General features: G+C 36.6%; 2 protein-coding genes across 2 annotated transcripts in view; one reads left to right on the top strand and one right to left on the bottom strand.

The window, feature by feature from the left end:
* Nucleotides 1-3,810, top strand: part of Setx (probable helicase senataxin) — a 36,173-nt gene extending 32,363 nt beyond the window's left edge. The window contains exon 10 of the mRNA XM_075303617.1: nucleotides 2,705-3,810. Coding sequence (XP_075159732.1) covers nucleotides 2,705-2,830 — 126 coding nt within the window. The 3' untranslated portion in view covers nucleotides 2,831-3,810. The remainder of the gene's footprint in view (nucleotides 1-2,704) is intronic.
* A 2,858-nt stretch (nucleotides 3,811-6,668) lies between these two features.
* The window catches only part of Cds (CDP-diacylglycerol synthase), a 30,217-nt gene continuing 21,710 nt past the window's right edge, over nucleotides 6,669-15,175 (bottom strand). The window contains exon 10 of the mRNA XM_075303980.1: nucleotides 6,669-8,087. Within this exon, the coding sequence (XP_075160095.1) occupies nucleotides 8,010-8,087 (78 nt within the window). The 3' untranslated portion in view covers nucleotides 6,669-8,009. The remainder of the gene's footprint in view (nucleotides 8,088-15,175) is intronic.

Below are 15,175 nucleotides of genomic sequence, written 5' to 3'. Positions count from 1 at the left end.
CCAAATCGGCTCAAATTTAGTTATAGCTTTCTTCCGATTTGCACTTATATGGCCCCAAAAGCCAGAGTTTTGCCCAGATTTGCTTCAAATTTTCCACAAGGAGTACGTTTAATAGTATCGCTAATTGTGCCAAATTCAGATTTAGATATAGCTCCAATATATATCTTTCGTTCGATGTGCACTTGTATGACCTTAAAACCAGAGTTTTGTCCTGACCTGCTTCAAATTTTGTATATGTAGAATGTTTCATATGGGAGTTTCCTTCAATTGACCCGATTGTTTCCACAGAGAATATATTTAATGTGCTATTTGATCTAATTGGTTCAGATTTAGATAAAGCCTCCATATATTGGATGTTACGGTTTATACAACTATGGCCAAAAAACCCACATTTTACACAAAATTCTGTGATGATTTCCTCATATCGTGGTCATATTCTATGTTACAAACTGTAATGCCAGACTTTCCACAGATCGGTCGAGTTTTAAATAAAGCTCCGACTTGTGTAAATATCGCCCGACTAGGCCAAATAATATATCACAACCCACAATTGACCACATATCGTGGCGAGATCTAACCAATATCTACTAAAGTCTGATTCTCAAATTTGGCACAGAGTTTTACTTTGGCTCAAAGACAATCGCTATTGATTTTGAAAAAAATCCGTTCAAATTTAGATATAGATACCATGTATATTATCACCGATGTGGACATTATTGACGTATTTATCAACGTATTTTCTTAAAATTTCGGACTCTCGTAAAATATGCAAAATATCAGCCAAATCGGCTCAAATTTAGATATAGCTTTCTTCCGATTTGCACTTATATGGCCCCAAAAGCCAGAGTTTTGCCCAGATTTGCTTCAAATTTTCCACAAGGAGTACGTTTAATAGTATCGTTAATTGTGCCAAATTCAGATTTAGATATAGCTCCAATATATATCTTTCGTTCGATGTGCACTTGTATGACCTTAAAACCAGAGTTTTGTCCTGACCTGCTTCAAATTTTGTATATGTAGAATCCCAGTCAGAAAAAAACCATCGGAAAAGCGTTGTAAAAGCGTTGTGAACGGTTGATACACGGTGGGAAAAAGCGTTGTTACAACCCCAAAATGATAACATCATTCCACGGTGTATCGATTGTATTTAACAACGTTTTCAAAGCGTCATGAAAACAATATTTTATACGCTTTTCCGATGGTTTAACGAACGCTTTGACAACCCCAAAATGATAACATCGTTATACGGTGTATCGATGGTTTTTACAATCATTAAAAAGCACTGAAAAACAAAATTTCATACGTCTTTCCAATTGTTTCTAGAAGATTTTGTCAAAATTTTATTTCTATAGAAAACTTTGCCAAAATGTTATTTCTATAGAAAATATTGTCAAAATGTTATTTCTGCCCGCCTTGCATACACAGGGTCTTGGGTTCCAAACCAGATTCGACCAAACACCAAAATGTTTTTTTTTTTTTCGTTCGGATGAGCACGTAGTACTTTTTTCTTACTTTTCACCCCGGTCAGTACCGTAGTACCCCCACGAATGATTTAGTACCTTTTGTGTAGACATTTTTGAGTCGATATCAGATTTATGGTACAATAGCTTTGACAAAATATTTTAATATTTTGAGAAAGTCTTTATCAACCTTATTTGCTAATAGTCTTTTACAAATATGGCAAAACAGACATGTTCATTCATGTGGAAAGAAAATCTCGATTTTGTAAAAGACAGGATTTTATTGAACTTCAAGAATGTTTTAGTCGAAATAAGAATGCGATTCTACATTATCGATTTTTTATTTCGGTAGAAAATGTTGTCAAAATTTTATTTCTATATAGAATTTTTGCAAAATTTTATTTTTATGGAAAATTTTGTCAAAATTGTATTTTCTTTAAAATTCAGTCTCTTCCAGTGAAATTTTTGTTGAAATTTAGTAAAAAGTACCTTTCCGCTCAAAAAATACATTTTTTGTACTTTCTTAAAAATTGTATTTTCCATCCCTGAGTAACTGGCAAAGTGAACAAAATTTTTAAAAGAATATGCACATTTGGAAATATTTCTTTATTGCACTCTCCAAGTGCTTCCATCGCTGAATTAGGCAGGTTCTTTTCGCAGGTTTTATTTACACATGTGTTTGGCTGTTTCGTTGTTGTTGTTATGGCCAAACAAAGCGAGTCATGTTCACAAAAAGAACAACAAACACACACAAAAAGCAGGAAGACATTTTCCAAAATTGAAATTTGTGGTGCGAGAACAAAAACAATTTGTTTTTTTTCGACCGTCGTTTGACGGGTTTTTCAACCAGTATTCTATGATTTGTGCAAGTTTTATAGGTAAGCGTTTTTCAAAATAAAACCTCCAGCGTTTCTTCAACATCTTCGATAAGATTTTTCTATGCAGCTAAAAATATATATTTATTTATATAAAAATATTCATTCATTTCGGGGGGGGGGGGTTTGATCCCCCTCATCCCCCAAAGAAAATTTTGTTAGACTAAGGTCAAATCTGAAAAATTCTTCAAAATTAAAAAAGTAAAAGAAAGAAAAAAGTAGAAGATGTTTTTCAACACTTTATTTTAAAGGCGGACTTTTCGGTGGACTTCTTGTCCACCTATATTGTTGAACCCCAACTGAAGACTAATAGTTAGGTCCGTAACCTTTTATTAATCTATATGTATTTTTTTTTTTTTAATTTTACAGATTGTTCCTGCATGGCGTTGTCTTCTCCAAAGTGCTCGCGAGAGAAATGTTTACCATGAAATATCTACAAACTGTGTCAATGACATACAAAGAAATGTGATCGATAAAATTAGAAATAAGAAATAGTAAAATAATGTATAGACACAAACCCCCATATACAAAAACCAAGTTAAAGTAAACTTTAAACCTACTTTTTTCTCATATAAATTCCTTCGAAAAACTGTCAATAAACTATTTTGTATATGAACAATATTATACAGTTTAACTGTATAGACATATTTACCTGATACGTTATCGTATTATGTACATTTAAATCATAACATGACCAAGAAACAATTGAGCTAATAGTCTTCATTGTCTATTTTAAAATATTTCTTTAAGATTTTTTTTTATGCAGTGTACAAAGTATTTCACATTTGCCAATATATCTAATGTTTTTTACAGTTTTTTGAAAAATATAAGACTTTCTTTAAATCTGTTACATATTATTTTTGTATAGTCGTTAGAGTTCGTAGCAAAGTGTGGGGAAGTAAGAAGAATACGTAATGTTGCATGTTAAAAAAAATGTCTACATTTCGAATCAATCTATAAACTTTAGAAGACATAAATAATCAGCAACAATATGAAAGTAAATTCATATAAAAAAACTTTGATAGCAATCCCTGCATTTTTTGTAACAAAAATACTACTAAAGGTTTCGTATTTCAATTTCATTTCAAATAAACCACATGCTAACAGAATGCATTGAAATGATTTTTTTTTTAATATTTATATTGAATTTGTGAAATGTTGAGAACTGTGAAATGTTCTCAAATACTTAGGAAATAATTGTTTTGGCAGTTTTTGTCTGTCTGAAGAAAAGCGGTCTTGCTAGAACAACTAACATTCTGCTGTAGTTGAAATGCTTTTGCTATCTTTTGACGCAAACAGCAAACAATACTGCCCAAACATCTTCACTTCTCCACCTTTTGTTGCTCTAACTTTTTAGTATAATTTAAACATTGAGTCTCTCAAGATTAATTATTGTTAAAATACTTATGTTAGTTATACTTTAAAATGCCAATAAAATGAGTTATTAAATATATAAATATTTAATATTAACCAAATCTATTGTAATGGATAACATCCCAGCAAAAAAAATTAGAAGTTGATCTAAAGGCACAACTTTAAAAGCACTTCCAAAAATGTCCTCCCAAAGAAGTTCTTTAACACAGTAAGTTCTTTTAATAAAATTTTTTATAACTAGTTTTTTTCATATTTTTAATGGGTAATTTTAACTTTTTTGCTTCAAATAGGTTAAAAACTGAGTAATAATTAAAACAAATTATCTAAATTTTGCTAAATCCATTCTAGAAAAATTGCGACTTTTTTTAAAATATTTGAGTTCAAACGGTTGAGAAAAGCATTAGAATGCATTAAAAATCATAAAAAAAATATTTATTTGGCAATAAAGAAAATTGAAACTGCAATTTAAATACCCATGTTCGGATTTGCAGTAAAATTCCAGTTCCTTTATTCACGACAATTTGTGTTGTGGAATTCACAACACAATTTGGTGTTGTGAATTCCACGGTGTTTTTTTTTCGAACATATCAGATGGGTTGCACAAATCACAAAAAAAAACAACGAGGATGGAAATCAAAATAAGTGGAATCATGGCTTTAATACCTATTTTTTTATATTTAAATATAACATTCGGGCAGTGTTGCCAGTATTTTTCTGGCTCTTATCCCGAATTTAAACTTAGATTCCTCACTAATAAATTTTTTACAAGTTTTTTTTTTTTGAAAACAAAAAATAAAGCAAAATTAATTTATTATTATAACATAGAAAGGTCGAAGAAAATCAAAGAAAATAATAATTAAATACGGAGAGCTCGTCGATACAACAAACATCAGTTAAAAATGATCTACAGTGGACTAAAAGAACCCAACAACATAAAACACAGTATTAACCGATATTTGTAAAATAACATTAATTTATAATACTTATTGACAATTATTGACTAAAAGAAAATAATTTGTAGATTTATTTAAAATTTTATAATTTTGTTGTTTTTTTGATCTCAGCATTTTTTGATGCATTGACTAAACTACAAGTGTAGCTTAACCAACAGAGGAAAAGTATGCTTGTCAAATTTATTTGGGCAAAGCCCTATAGACTGCAAGATGGTTGGATGTACAGCTGTTTCGGAATTACCACATTCCTCATCAGCATCCTCTACTTGCAGCAAAACTATCAACCAAATATCAGAATAAATTCGGGTAATTCACTCAACCCAAAGTGAACTACACTTGAACCTCCCGAAAAATTTATAATTTTTTAATACTGTGATATTTATCAAATGTAATTTCTAAAAATCTATTGTAGAATCTATTGTGAAGAAGCGATTCAATATGACAATCGCGAAATATTGGGAAAAATAAATAAAATATTCAAAAAAGACCTCGAGCTTGAAAAAATCATTAATTTATTATTAAAAGGTTCTGCTGTAGAAAATCAATTTAAAAATGAAAATTTTTTCATATCCAGCAAGCAAGATTAAGATTCTGGAGATATAAAAATGGGAGTTCGGTCACCTTGTATTAATGAAAGATAATTTACTTCTAAATATTCAAGTAGTAAAATTGGATGGTAGACACGTTGCCAAAGTTGGTAAACATTTTCTATAGAAATAAAATTTTGACAAAATTTTCTATAGAAATAAAATTTTGACAAAATCTTCTATACAGAAATGAAATTTTGATAAAATTAAAAAATGTTGGCAAAATTTTCTACAGAAATAAAATTTTAACAAAATTTCCTATAGAAATAAAATTTTGTTAAAAAAGAATAAACTGTTTTCTCGAAAAAAAAAAACCAAAATAATCCCCAAATTTATGGAAATTCCCCATGTCCCCAACCCAGAAATTTCGTCCTCATTCACGAAAAATATCCCCAATTTGGCGAAAAATCCCCAATACTGGCAACACTGCATTCGGGTATGCTCTGGGTTTCACATGAAACACTTGTGGGGAATTGTTCCCATTGGGATTGTTCTGTAAACTACTTTTAATATTATTATTATTATTTATTTATTTATTTAATCAAACTGAGCCCCCATGGGTCATATGTTGATAGATATATACAGTAGAGCAATAATGAGATTTAAAATATAAATTATCTCACAAACGGGATTTTGCTTTTCACGGATTTTGCTTTAGTGGAATCTTTCTTATTTCCAAAAAGAAGGATTTGCAAACGAAGTAAATCATTTATTTTAAATTTTTCATATGTTTTCTATAGGCTTGATAAGTATTGGGTGATAAAATGGCATGAAAGTCCTTTAAAAACAAGATTTTAAAATATACCACAAATTATCCAAGATCCCCTTTCACTTGTTTAAAAAGCAGCTGATTTTATGTTTATTCGAAACGACAGTGTTGCAAGATTTTGAAATTAGGGCTGTTTTCTTTTTGCACTGGATACCCACCCTAAGCAGTCACGGACTAATGCGCTTTACAGACTATCAGTTATTCCGGACGGAATGTCGGTGTTTGTAAAGAATCTTACAGTGTGTCGGATCGATACGACGAGCACTGTAGTCCGGAATAACTGATAGTCTGTAAAGCGCATAAGAAGTTTCCGAACTGCCCTCGTATGTGATTATATATGTTTACATTTTTCTCTGCAAATCATATGATTTGCAGACTTTTATTTTTCGGCAAGCGATTTCGAAAAATCTTGTTTCACGGGAAACCAAGAACAACCAAAAAATTTTGGCGGGAAATCAAAGTGGAAGGTGACAAAAAGTGGTATATTACATTTTGTGTTAAGAATCGAAAAGTCTACACGCTGTTGTACTAAAGTAGATTTAAGCCGAATACCCTCTCGAAAATGCTCTCCATTTTCCAAAGCTTTACGAAGTTGCTAGTCCTGTCCGACACTTACCTGTGCTGGTAAAATAACACCTTCCAAAAGAAAATTTACATTTACAAGTATTATTTATTTATCATTTCTTTAAATTACACATGACATATAAGATTGTTGTTTATTTCGAAGACAACATAAAATATATAAATCTCTCGTTTAGGTTTTTCTCGTTTAAATTTTCGTTTTTTTCTTCAAAAATTCAATTATTACTACGTATTCTATACCTTTCTCATTTAACATTTTTGTTTAACGTTATGTATGGGTTTGTAAATCTGGTCTTTAGCGACTCGTTTTATTCCGATCTTACGATTGCATACACAAAACGATTAATTATAGTAATAACAAACATTTTTAACCACATTGAGATATTGGAGTTATGTTTCTTTGTTTTCTTCAATTACTATGAGTTTTACTTTTTGCAAATTGTTGTTTTGTTTTGTTTGTTAGTGTAAATATTCACGAATTGTTAAGATGTTTTGAAGGATTTGGGATTTTCTTAAAATTTCTAATACACGTATTAATATACTAAAGATTAAAAGAATTCACTTTGGATTTTATAGTTAAAGATTCAGTATTTAACTACGTTTATATTGCACTAAAATAACAAACAAACAAAATCCATGTTTTTTTATGTTAATGAGGGCTATGAATAAACATGATGACCAATGTTGATATTTAATTTATTTCTTATTAATATTTTTGTTTTCTATTTTTTTTTTATGGGGACTGAATTTAAGGAGGGACTGAATTGCTTAGCTGTTCTTGCTGATTTTCAGTGACAATTGTATTTCCATCTTGTGGAAAAGCAATAGGATAAATTTCTGCTTTGAATTTACATTAAAACTTATCGGTAAATAAAATTGAATTTGTTCTATTTCATTTGCTGTCTGGCATTTACAGCAAAGTTGAATGTTTTCTTGTTCTTTGTTAAATGGAATCATATTTCAGTTTTCTATCTCAACTCAATAAGAGTTTCTTTCAACTATAACTTCTCCCTTTTCAGTACAATAAATATTTAAATAAAAATAAAAAAACTATATGTATATAAAACATTTCACACTCATTAGCAGTTTTACATAAAAATATGTATGTTATTATTATATTTCAAATTAAAATAAAACCAAAACTAAGTTTATAACGTGGTAATTTATAAATTAACTTAACATAAAAAAACTTACTTCACCTATATGCAAATAGAGCTATGATTAGCTTAGACATAGAGTTTGAACAGGGTTGCGATGAAGTATTAACAAAAAAATATTTTATAAAAAAATATAATGATTAAAATGTGAAGTAAAAAAAAAAAAAAAACAACAAACAAATGGGCCACTGCTAAATACAAAAAATGTATATATATTGATGTCAATATCCGTAGTTAGATAATTAAGCTATCTTAATTTAAAACATCACCAAGTGACTCTTTAAGCGCTTGAAAGATTTGCAATTGTTGTTCAGTTTTGAGGTTATAAATCTGTAAGAAAAGAGAATAGGATTTATTACAGAGTCTACACTCCTATAAAAAAATCTGTTATTAATATTATCTGGCGAAAAGCCAAAGCGACGATGACAATAGGAAGAATGATGGGTGGCATTGAAACTTTTTCATTACAAAAGCAATAGAATTGAAATTGAATGGAAAATCAACACGTTTACTTTAATTGTACAAGTTTCCATAGACTAGCCCCCACTTTTATGAAGCTCTGTTAGTGAAAATTCTACCAACCAACTTATAAACTGTACAATGGATATGTATGCAATACTGAGTATATAACTCACGCACACCAGTTAATTTATTTTATTATTATTATTATTTTAATTTTATTGTTCAAAAGCAAAAAATTTCGGAAATAACACCAAATTTTTGAATCGGTTTAAATATGTTCGGATTGGGTTATCTTTGGCATTAATTGTGGCATTCAAACTGCCGATAAAAACCATAACACACATCACGAAAGAGACCTGGCACAATTCCCGGCGAAAAGACGGCACTTTTGATGATCGTCAGTGCTAACCTTACTCTCCAAAATGTCCCACGAACAAAAGTCCAACGTATTGAGTGCGAGGTTGCTCCTGTATCCTATTGGAATGTCCTTGGTCTGCGTTCGAACTGTTTGTCTGTCCAAGGCTTCAATACTGTCTGTCTTTTGGACATTTTCCTGATAATATTCGGCATTTATTTGGACCCCACGGTCGATGGATACGAGCGGAGAGCGACCATCGGTCACACCATTTGCACCGGCGGCGCTTGAATTCTGAGGGCTAATCACGGCATTCGATATCGAGAACTTTTGATCGAAATCGAAATTTTTCCGATCACGGGAGTCGATATCGAGTTTGCAATTTACCAATTCACTTACCTGTGAATTGGTAAATTGCAATCGTAAAACATGTTTCACTTGTTTTTTACATTGTTTTCGCCACATAGGAATAGTAAATATATTTTTCTTTTAGTTCGAATTGTTGCTAATTTGTAGTAAATTTACATATAATGAACATATTTTGAATATTTAGGACTAATGCAACTCCAATAAAAGTTAAACAAAAATTGGTCGGGAGCGAGCATCCTAGCTTGGCAAAGAACCATATATAAAGTGCACATGCTAGATCGATATCCAAGATATTGTGATCAACCAATTACCGTACCATTCCACTGGCAAAACGTTTTAAGACGGCAGACAATTGTACAGTGAACACACAATTATATGTTGTCAAAGCAGTATCTCCTGGGTTGTTATCGCACCGGTGGAAAGAGACCTCCCTCGGTAGATGAGGGTAGTTTTAGCCCAATTAAGATCAGGCAAGTGCAGCCGCCTCAATTCCTACTTATCAGTGATTGATAGCAGCGTAGCTGACGTATGTCCAATTTGCAACCAAGAGCCACACGATACGCGTCATCTTTTCTCTTGCCATTCTAAACCAACCCGACTTACCTCCAGATCACTCTGGACGCACCCCACCTTAGTCGCAGAGTTCCTCGATCTGGCCACAAGCTGAGGTACCAGAGCGTATAACATAAAAATGGATGAAATCACAATAATCTGTTACAACAACAACAACAACAACAGCGACGACCCTCACTGCAGTCGGTCCTACATACCGGGGTCGACACAAGGAACTCCACCTTATCCAAGGACTGCAACTCCCCACGGGAATACAAGTACGTATGACAATCCATATCCCATCCCTTTCCCAAAATCCTTCCCACATCCCATCCTTTTCCCCATCCCTTTTTCCATCCTGGGCAGAATCTGCCAGCCAGTCTGCTCAGAATTCTTCTCCTATGTGCTGGCGACATTGAAAGTAATCCAGGACCAGTGAAGTACGTGTGTCCAGTCTGTTTGCGGCAGGTCACGCGTGGAGGTTACTCCGCGATGTGCAGCGAATGTCACAACTGGGTACACCTGCGTTGCTCGGGACTCAAGAATGTAGGAGATTACAATCCTATATTCAAGTGTCACACCTGTGTGCGCCTGCCCCCCGTGTCGCCCTCCCCTGTAGTCACAACGGCGAGACCTTCCCACGTTGTAACTGCAGATCCCACATCACAGGTCATGACCCATCCCCCCACATCTACCCACACGACGACTTCTTCGAATCAAACAGATCCGAGTCCGTCCGTAAACAACAGTATATCTGGTCCAGAGACATGTCACGCTTGCAGAAAGAGACTCACCAGGGCAGCTAAACCGGTTAGGTGTTCTGCAAGACCTCGACACATCTGAGATGCTCAGGCCTCAGAAATTCGGACCAATATACCCCGGACTTTGTTGGTACCTGCTGCCGGAGAATCCGACAAACTCAGCAACACCATACCACGCACAATAGCTACCACGTTCGACAGACGATAGTAGATTCTTCCTTGTCAGCGCATTCAATGATACGGACTGACCCCTCCACTGCTAGGAACCAGTTCAGTGGTCTCAAGATCCTACAGTGGAACTGCAATGGACTGACAAGGAAGATCGCTGAAATCACAGATTTCATGGACAAGAGGGGTATTCTCATATCTGCGCTCCAGGAGACCAAGCTCTCCAGTAGGAATGGTCTCACTAGATCATCCTGCTACTCTGTCATTAGACAAGATAGAGAAAGGAATGCCGGAGGGGGAATAGCCTTCATTGTCCATGACTCTGTGAGATACAGACCCATGCCACTGACCACGACTGACCCCCATTTGGAGATACAGGGGATAACTGTCACGGTGGGGGAGGAAGATATATGTATTCTAAACGTATATATTCCACCCGATTCTGCTTGCCAAACAGGATACAAGCCAATGCTGAGGGCCCACCTCAACACTGAGCGTACTATCCTGTTGGGTGACCTGAATGCACACCATGACAGTTGGTACTCAGAGCTTGGATGTGACGCTAGAGGAGAATTGATTGCGGATCAGGTGGATGACACAGAATTCTGTGTATTAAATGAAGACCACCCGACTCGCATAACGGCCACATGCCGAAGCTCTCCTGACGTCACCATGGTTAGCTCTGACATCGTGACTCAGACTTCATGGCATGTAGACATAGCCATGAACTCCGACCACCTACCGATCACAGTGAATATTGACTTTGGGACAGACACCGTAATTCCAGAGAAGAGAACATTTATGAACTTTGGTAAAGCTAATTGGGAGCTTTTTACCTCGCTAACCGAGTACGAGTTTGCCACTGCCCCCCTACCAACACCAGCGCCGCCTGGAGAGAGATTCTTCAGGGATGTCTTGAAGAGGGCGTGTAAAAGATGCATACCAGCGGGCCGGATCCCCGACATCCATCCGAATTTCCCCATGGAGGCATCAAGGTTGGCAGATAGGAGGGACGAGATCCGGAAAGTAGATCCAGCTGACCCCAGGATCCCGAGTCTCGCTAAGGAGATCGACCGGCTTGTAGCCACCCATAAGCGAGGGAAGCGGCGCAAGCATTTAGAGGAGTCTGATCTCGGATCCAAACGGCTGTGGTCTACTATCAGGAACCTCTCGAACTCCAAACGTAGGGATAACATCTCCATATCGTTTGGTGGGCAAACTCCGAAAGATGACACACGTGTAGCGAACGCTTTCTGCAGACAATTTGTCGAGCACCCCAATACAGTTGATCGTGCAAGCAGAAAGCATAGGCGAGTCTTCCGTGCTCTCAGACAGGACAATCCCCCTATGGCCATCAGTCAGGAGAATGTTCTCCGGGCGATAAAGGCCGCCAAGAGCTCCACAGCAATTGGCCCAGATGGCCTGGCTGCGAGGATGCTGAAACACATTGGAGAGAGTGGCGTTAGATATCTGACACACACCATCAATGTATGTCTCAGCACTCTCGAAATACCAGACATCTGGAAAATAGGGAAGGTTGTTCCCGTTCTGAAACCGGGAAAACAGGCACACCTTGGAGACTCGTATCGACCAATTACTCTTCTATCCCCCGTAACGAAGATTCTGGAAGATATTCTACTGCCCTACTACACAGAACACCTAATGTTGGTAGAACATCAGCATGGTTTCCGCTCGGGCAGGAGCACAACCACTGCGTTGTGCGAATTAACGGCCAACATTGCAGAGGGACTGAATAGTAAGAGGCCGCATAAACGTTCGATTCTCGTAGCATTGGACTAAGGCGTTCGACACAGTGAACCACACCACGCTCTTGGGAGATATATTAGGGAACCTCACTTCCCAGCAATTCAGAGGGAAAAGATCAGCGCCCAGGAGGAACAAACAGGGCGTACCTCAAGGCGGTGTACTGTCTCCCTCCTTTTCAATTTTTATGTGGCTGGAGCTCCCCAACCACCACCAGATGTCCACCTGATGACCTATGCGGATGACTGTTCCATAGTGACAACAGGTAGCTTGAGGTGAGGATTAATGATTACCTACCTGCACTCAGGGATTTCTTTGTCAACAGGAATCTGAAACTTTCTGCCCCCAAATCGACAGCGACCATTTTCACATCGTGGACCAAGGAAGTGAACCTGGAACTCGATATACACATTCGTGGCCAGAGTGTCCCCACATGCAAGAACCCCAAGGTTCTTGGTGTGACGTTCGATAGTTTGTTCCTCTTTGGTAAACATGCGGAAATGGTAGCTAAGAAGGTTAGAAGCAGAAACAAGATCCTGAAGGCACTGGCTGGTAGCACCTGGGGGAAAAATAAAGAGACGATACAAAAGACTTACGAGTCTATTGGTCGTCCCCTTATCGATTACGCAGCCCCCGTTTGGGCTCCCAGTATTAGCGATACCCAATGGAGAAATCTTCAGACGGTACAAAATACTGCGTTGCGGATTGCAACTGGATGTCACTCTAAAACTCCAGAACAGCATCTGCAACATGAGGCCAAAATGCTATCGGTGAGGCAACACTGCACCCTCCTCACCCAACAGCATCTCATAAAATGCAGGAGTGTGAACCACCCAAACCATGCCACATCTAGGAGGGCAACGACCGAAAGAGGCAATAGAACATGTGATCGGCGATGACAGTGATGAGGGAATACGGACGGCACTGAGGGCAGTGCACACGGAAGCGGCACAGAAGGCAATTAACTCCTACCAGTGCATCGTTGTACTGGGTAGGAGACTCTCATCGTCACCAGTCAGTGACGATGAGAGACGGCTTCCAGGTCGGTGATATCTCAGCTAAGATCGGGGATCTCCAGGTACTTGAATAGTTACCTCTCCCTTCTGAACCCAGCAATCCAGGATGTTTGCCCGAATTGTGGACTTTCGCCTCATATCACAAGGCATCTCTTCGAGTGTCCTGCTAAGTTTACAGACCTGACACCAACTTCACTCTGGACACATCCAGTAGAGGCAGCTCGCTTCCTCCAGCTGGATGTTGACGCTTAAATGTCTAATCCTTAATAATTGTTTGTTTTGTCTTTCCATTGTTTGTTTTGTCTTTCCTTTGTTTGTCTACTTTTTCATACAAAATTTCCAGGGGCTACAACAACAGCGATAGAATTGGCGTTGACATGCCACCAAAAATTTTTTTCCATTTGAACGCCTCCATCGTCAGCCGAAATCGTCTATTGAGCCTGCAAAAATTTTGTCTTTCTAACAGTGCACAGCATTTCAAACCCATGTACTTACACCAATAACAGGGAGCCACTGTGGTGCAATGGTTAGCATGCCCGCCTTGCATACACAAGGTCGTGGGTTCGATTCCTGCTACGACCGAACACCAAAAAGTTTTTCAGCGGTGGATTATCCCACCTCAGTAATGCTGGTGACATTTCTGAGGGTTTCAAAGCTTCTCTAAGTGGTTTCACTGGAATGTGGAACGCCGTTCGGACTCGGCTATAAAAAGGAGGTCCCTTGTCATTGAGCTTAACATGAAATCGGGCAACACTCAGTGATAAGAGAGAAGTTCGCCACTGTGGTATCACAATGGACTGAATAGTCTAAGTGAGCCTGATACATCGGGCTGCCACATAACCTAACCTACACCAATAACAATGTGCACTTTTATTCCTTATTTGTCACCGAATTATTTTATATTCATCTCATCCTCCAATTAGAAAGGAATTGGGAGAAATGTAAAAAGAGATATGGGTCCATAAGATATAATGCAATACAATTTACTTTGAAACCTTCAAAAACATGTGTTTTTCTACATTCTATTTTGTGCCGCTAACTTAATTTTGTCATTTCATTTTGTTCTGCTTTGTTTTTTGCTGTTGGCAATGCTAGAGAAATTGAATCAAATTTCGATCCAATGCCGTGATTCAAACTTTTAATTGCCTCGACAATTTGTTCGATACGATTATGATTTCGATATCGAATGCCGTGATTAGCCCCCTGATGAGCAATCGAAGGTGTAAAATTTCTACTGACATCTTTGGTAAGTAAACCTGGTCATTTTATTTGTACACAAACTGGTCAATATAGAATGCATTCTCATCGAAGAAAACCAAACTTTGGTTTCCAGTCTAAATTCTTTTTTGTGCAATGGTTTGATCTTACTACTTGCAGTATTACCTGCGATTTAAAAATAATAACTTACCTGTGTAGATCAAAAGTGATTGCTATTATTAATACCAGTAATTAAAATCATATCTTGAGGTCCGATGATTTCCCCATATCATAGTCATATCCTACACACTGTAATGCCAGAATTTCCACAGAACGGTTGAGTTTTAAATAAGGCTCCAAGTCGCCCGACTTGACCAAATAATATATCACAACCCACACGTGACCACATATCTTGGCGAGATCTAACCAATATCCTTGTAAAATCGCCACTGATGAATAGCAAAAATTGTAAATATTCCTAAAATTGTCCTATATCTCGAATACATGTATCGCCTGATATATCATAAATGCTCTTTTGTACAATTGAACTTAAAATTTCTCTCGCTTCATATTTTCCATATTTTTTACTAACATTGTGTTTCATCCCAGGGCGTTAGACGATTTAAATTTTAATTCTAGAGTTTTTGTAAAAGTACAAAAAATTGTCTCCATTAAAAGTATTTGTATCTGGAAAGGCAAACCTTTATATTGCTCCCAGCAAATTTGAAGTAGTTGAGATGAAAACACAAATGTTTGTCTACATTGTGGTGAAGG

The sequence above is a fragment of the Haematobia irritans genome, chromosome 4, assembly GCF_050003625.1.
Source record: "Haematobia irritans isolate KBUSLIRL chromosome 4, ASM5000362v1, whole genome shotgun sequence".
NCBI lineage: Eukaryota > Metazoa > Arthropoda > Insecta > Diptera > Muscidae > Haematobia > Haematobia irritans.
Note: the sequence above shows the minus strand (reverse complement) of the source record. Positions and strands in the feature narration are given on the sequence as shown.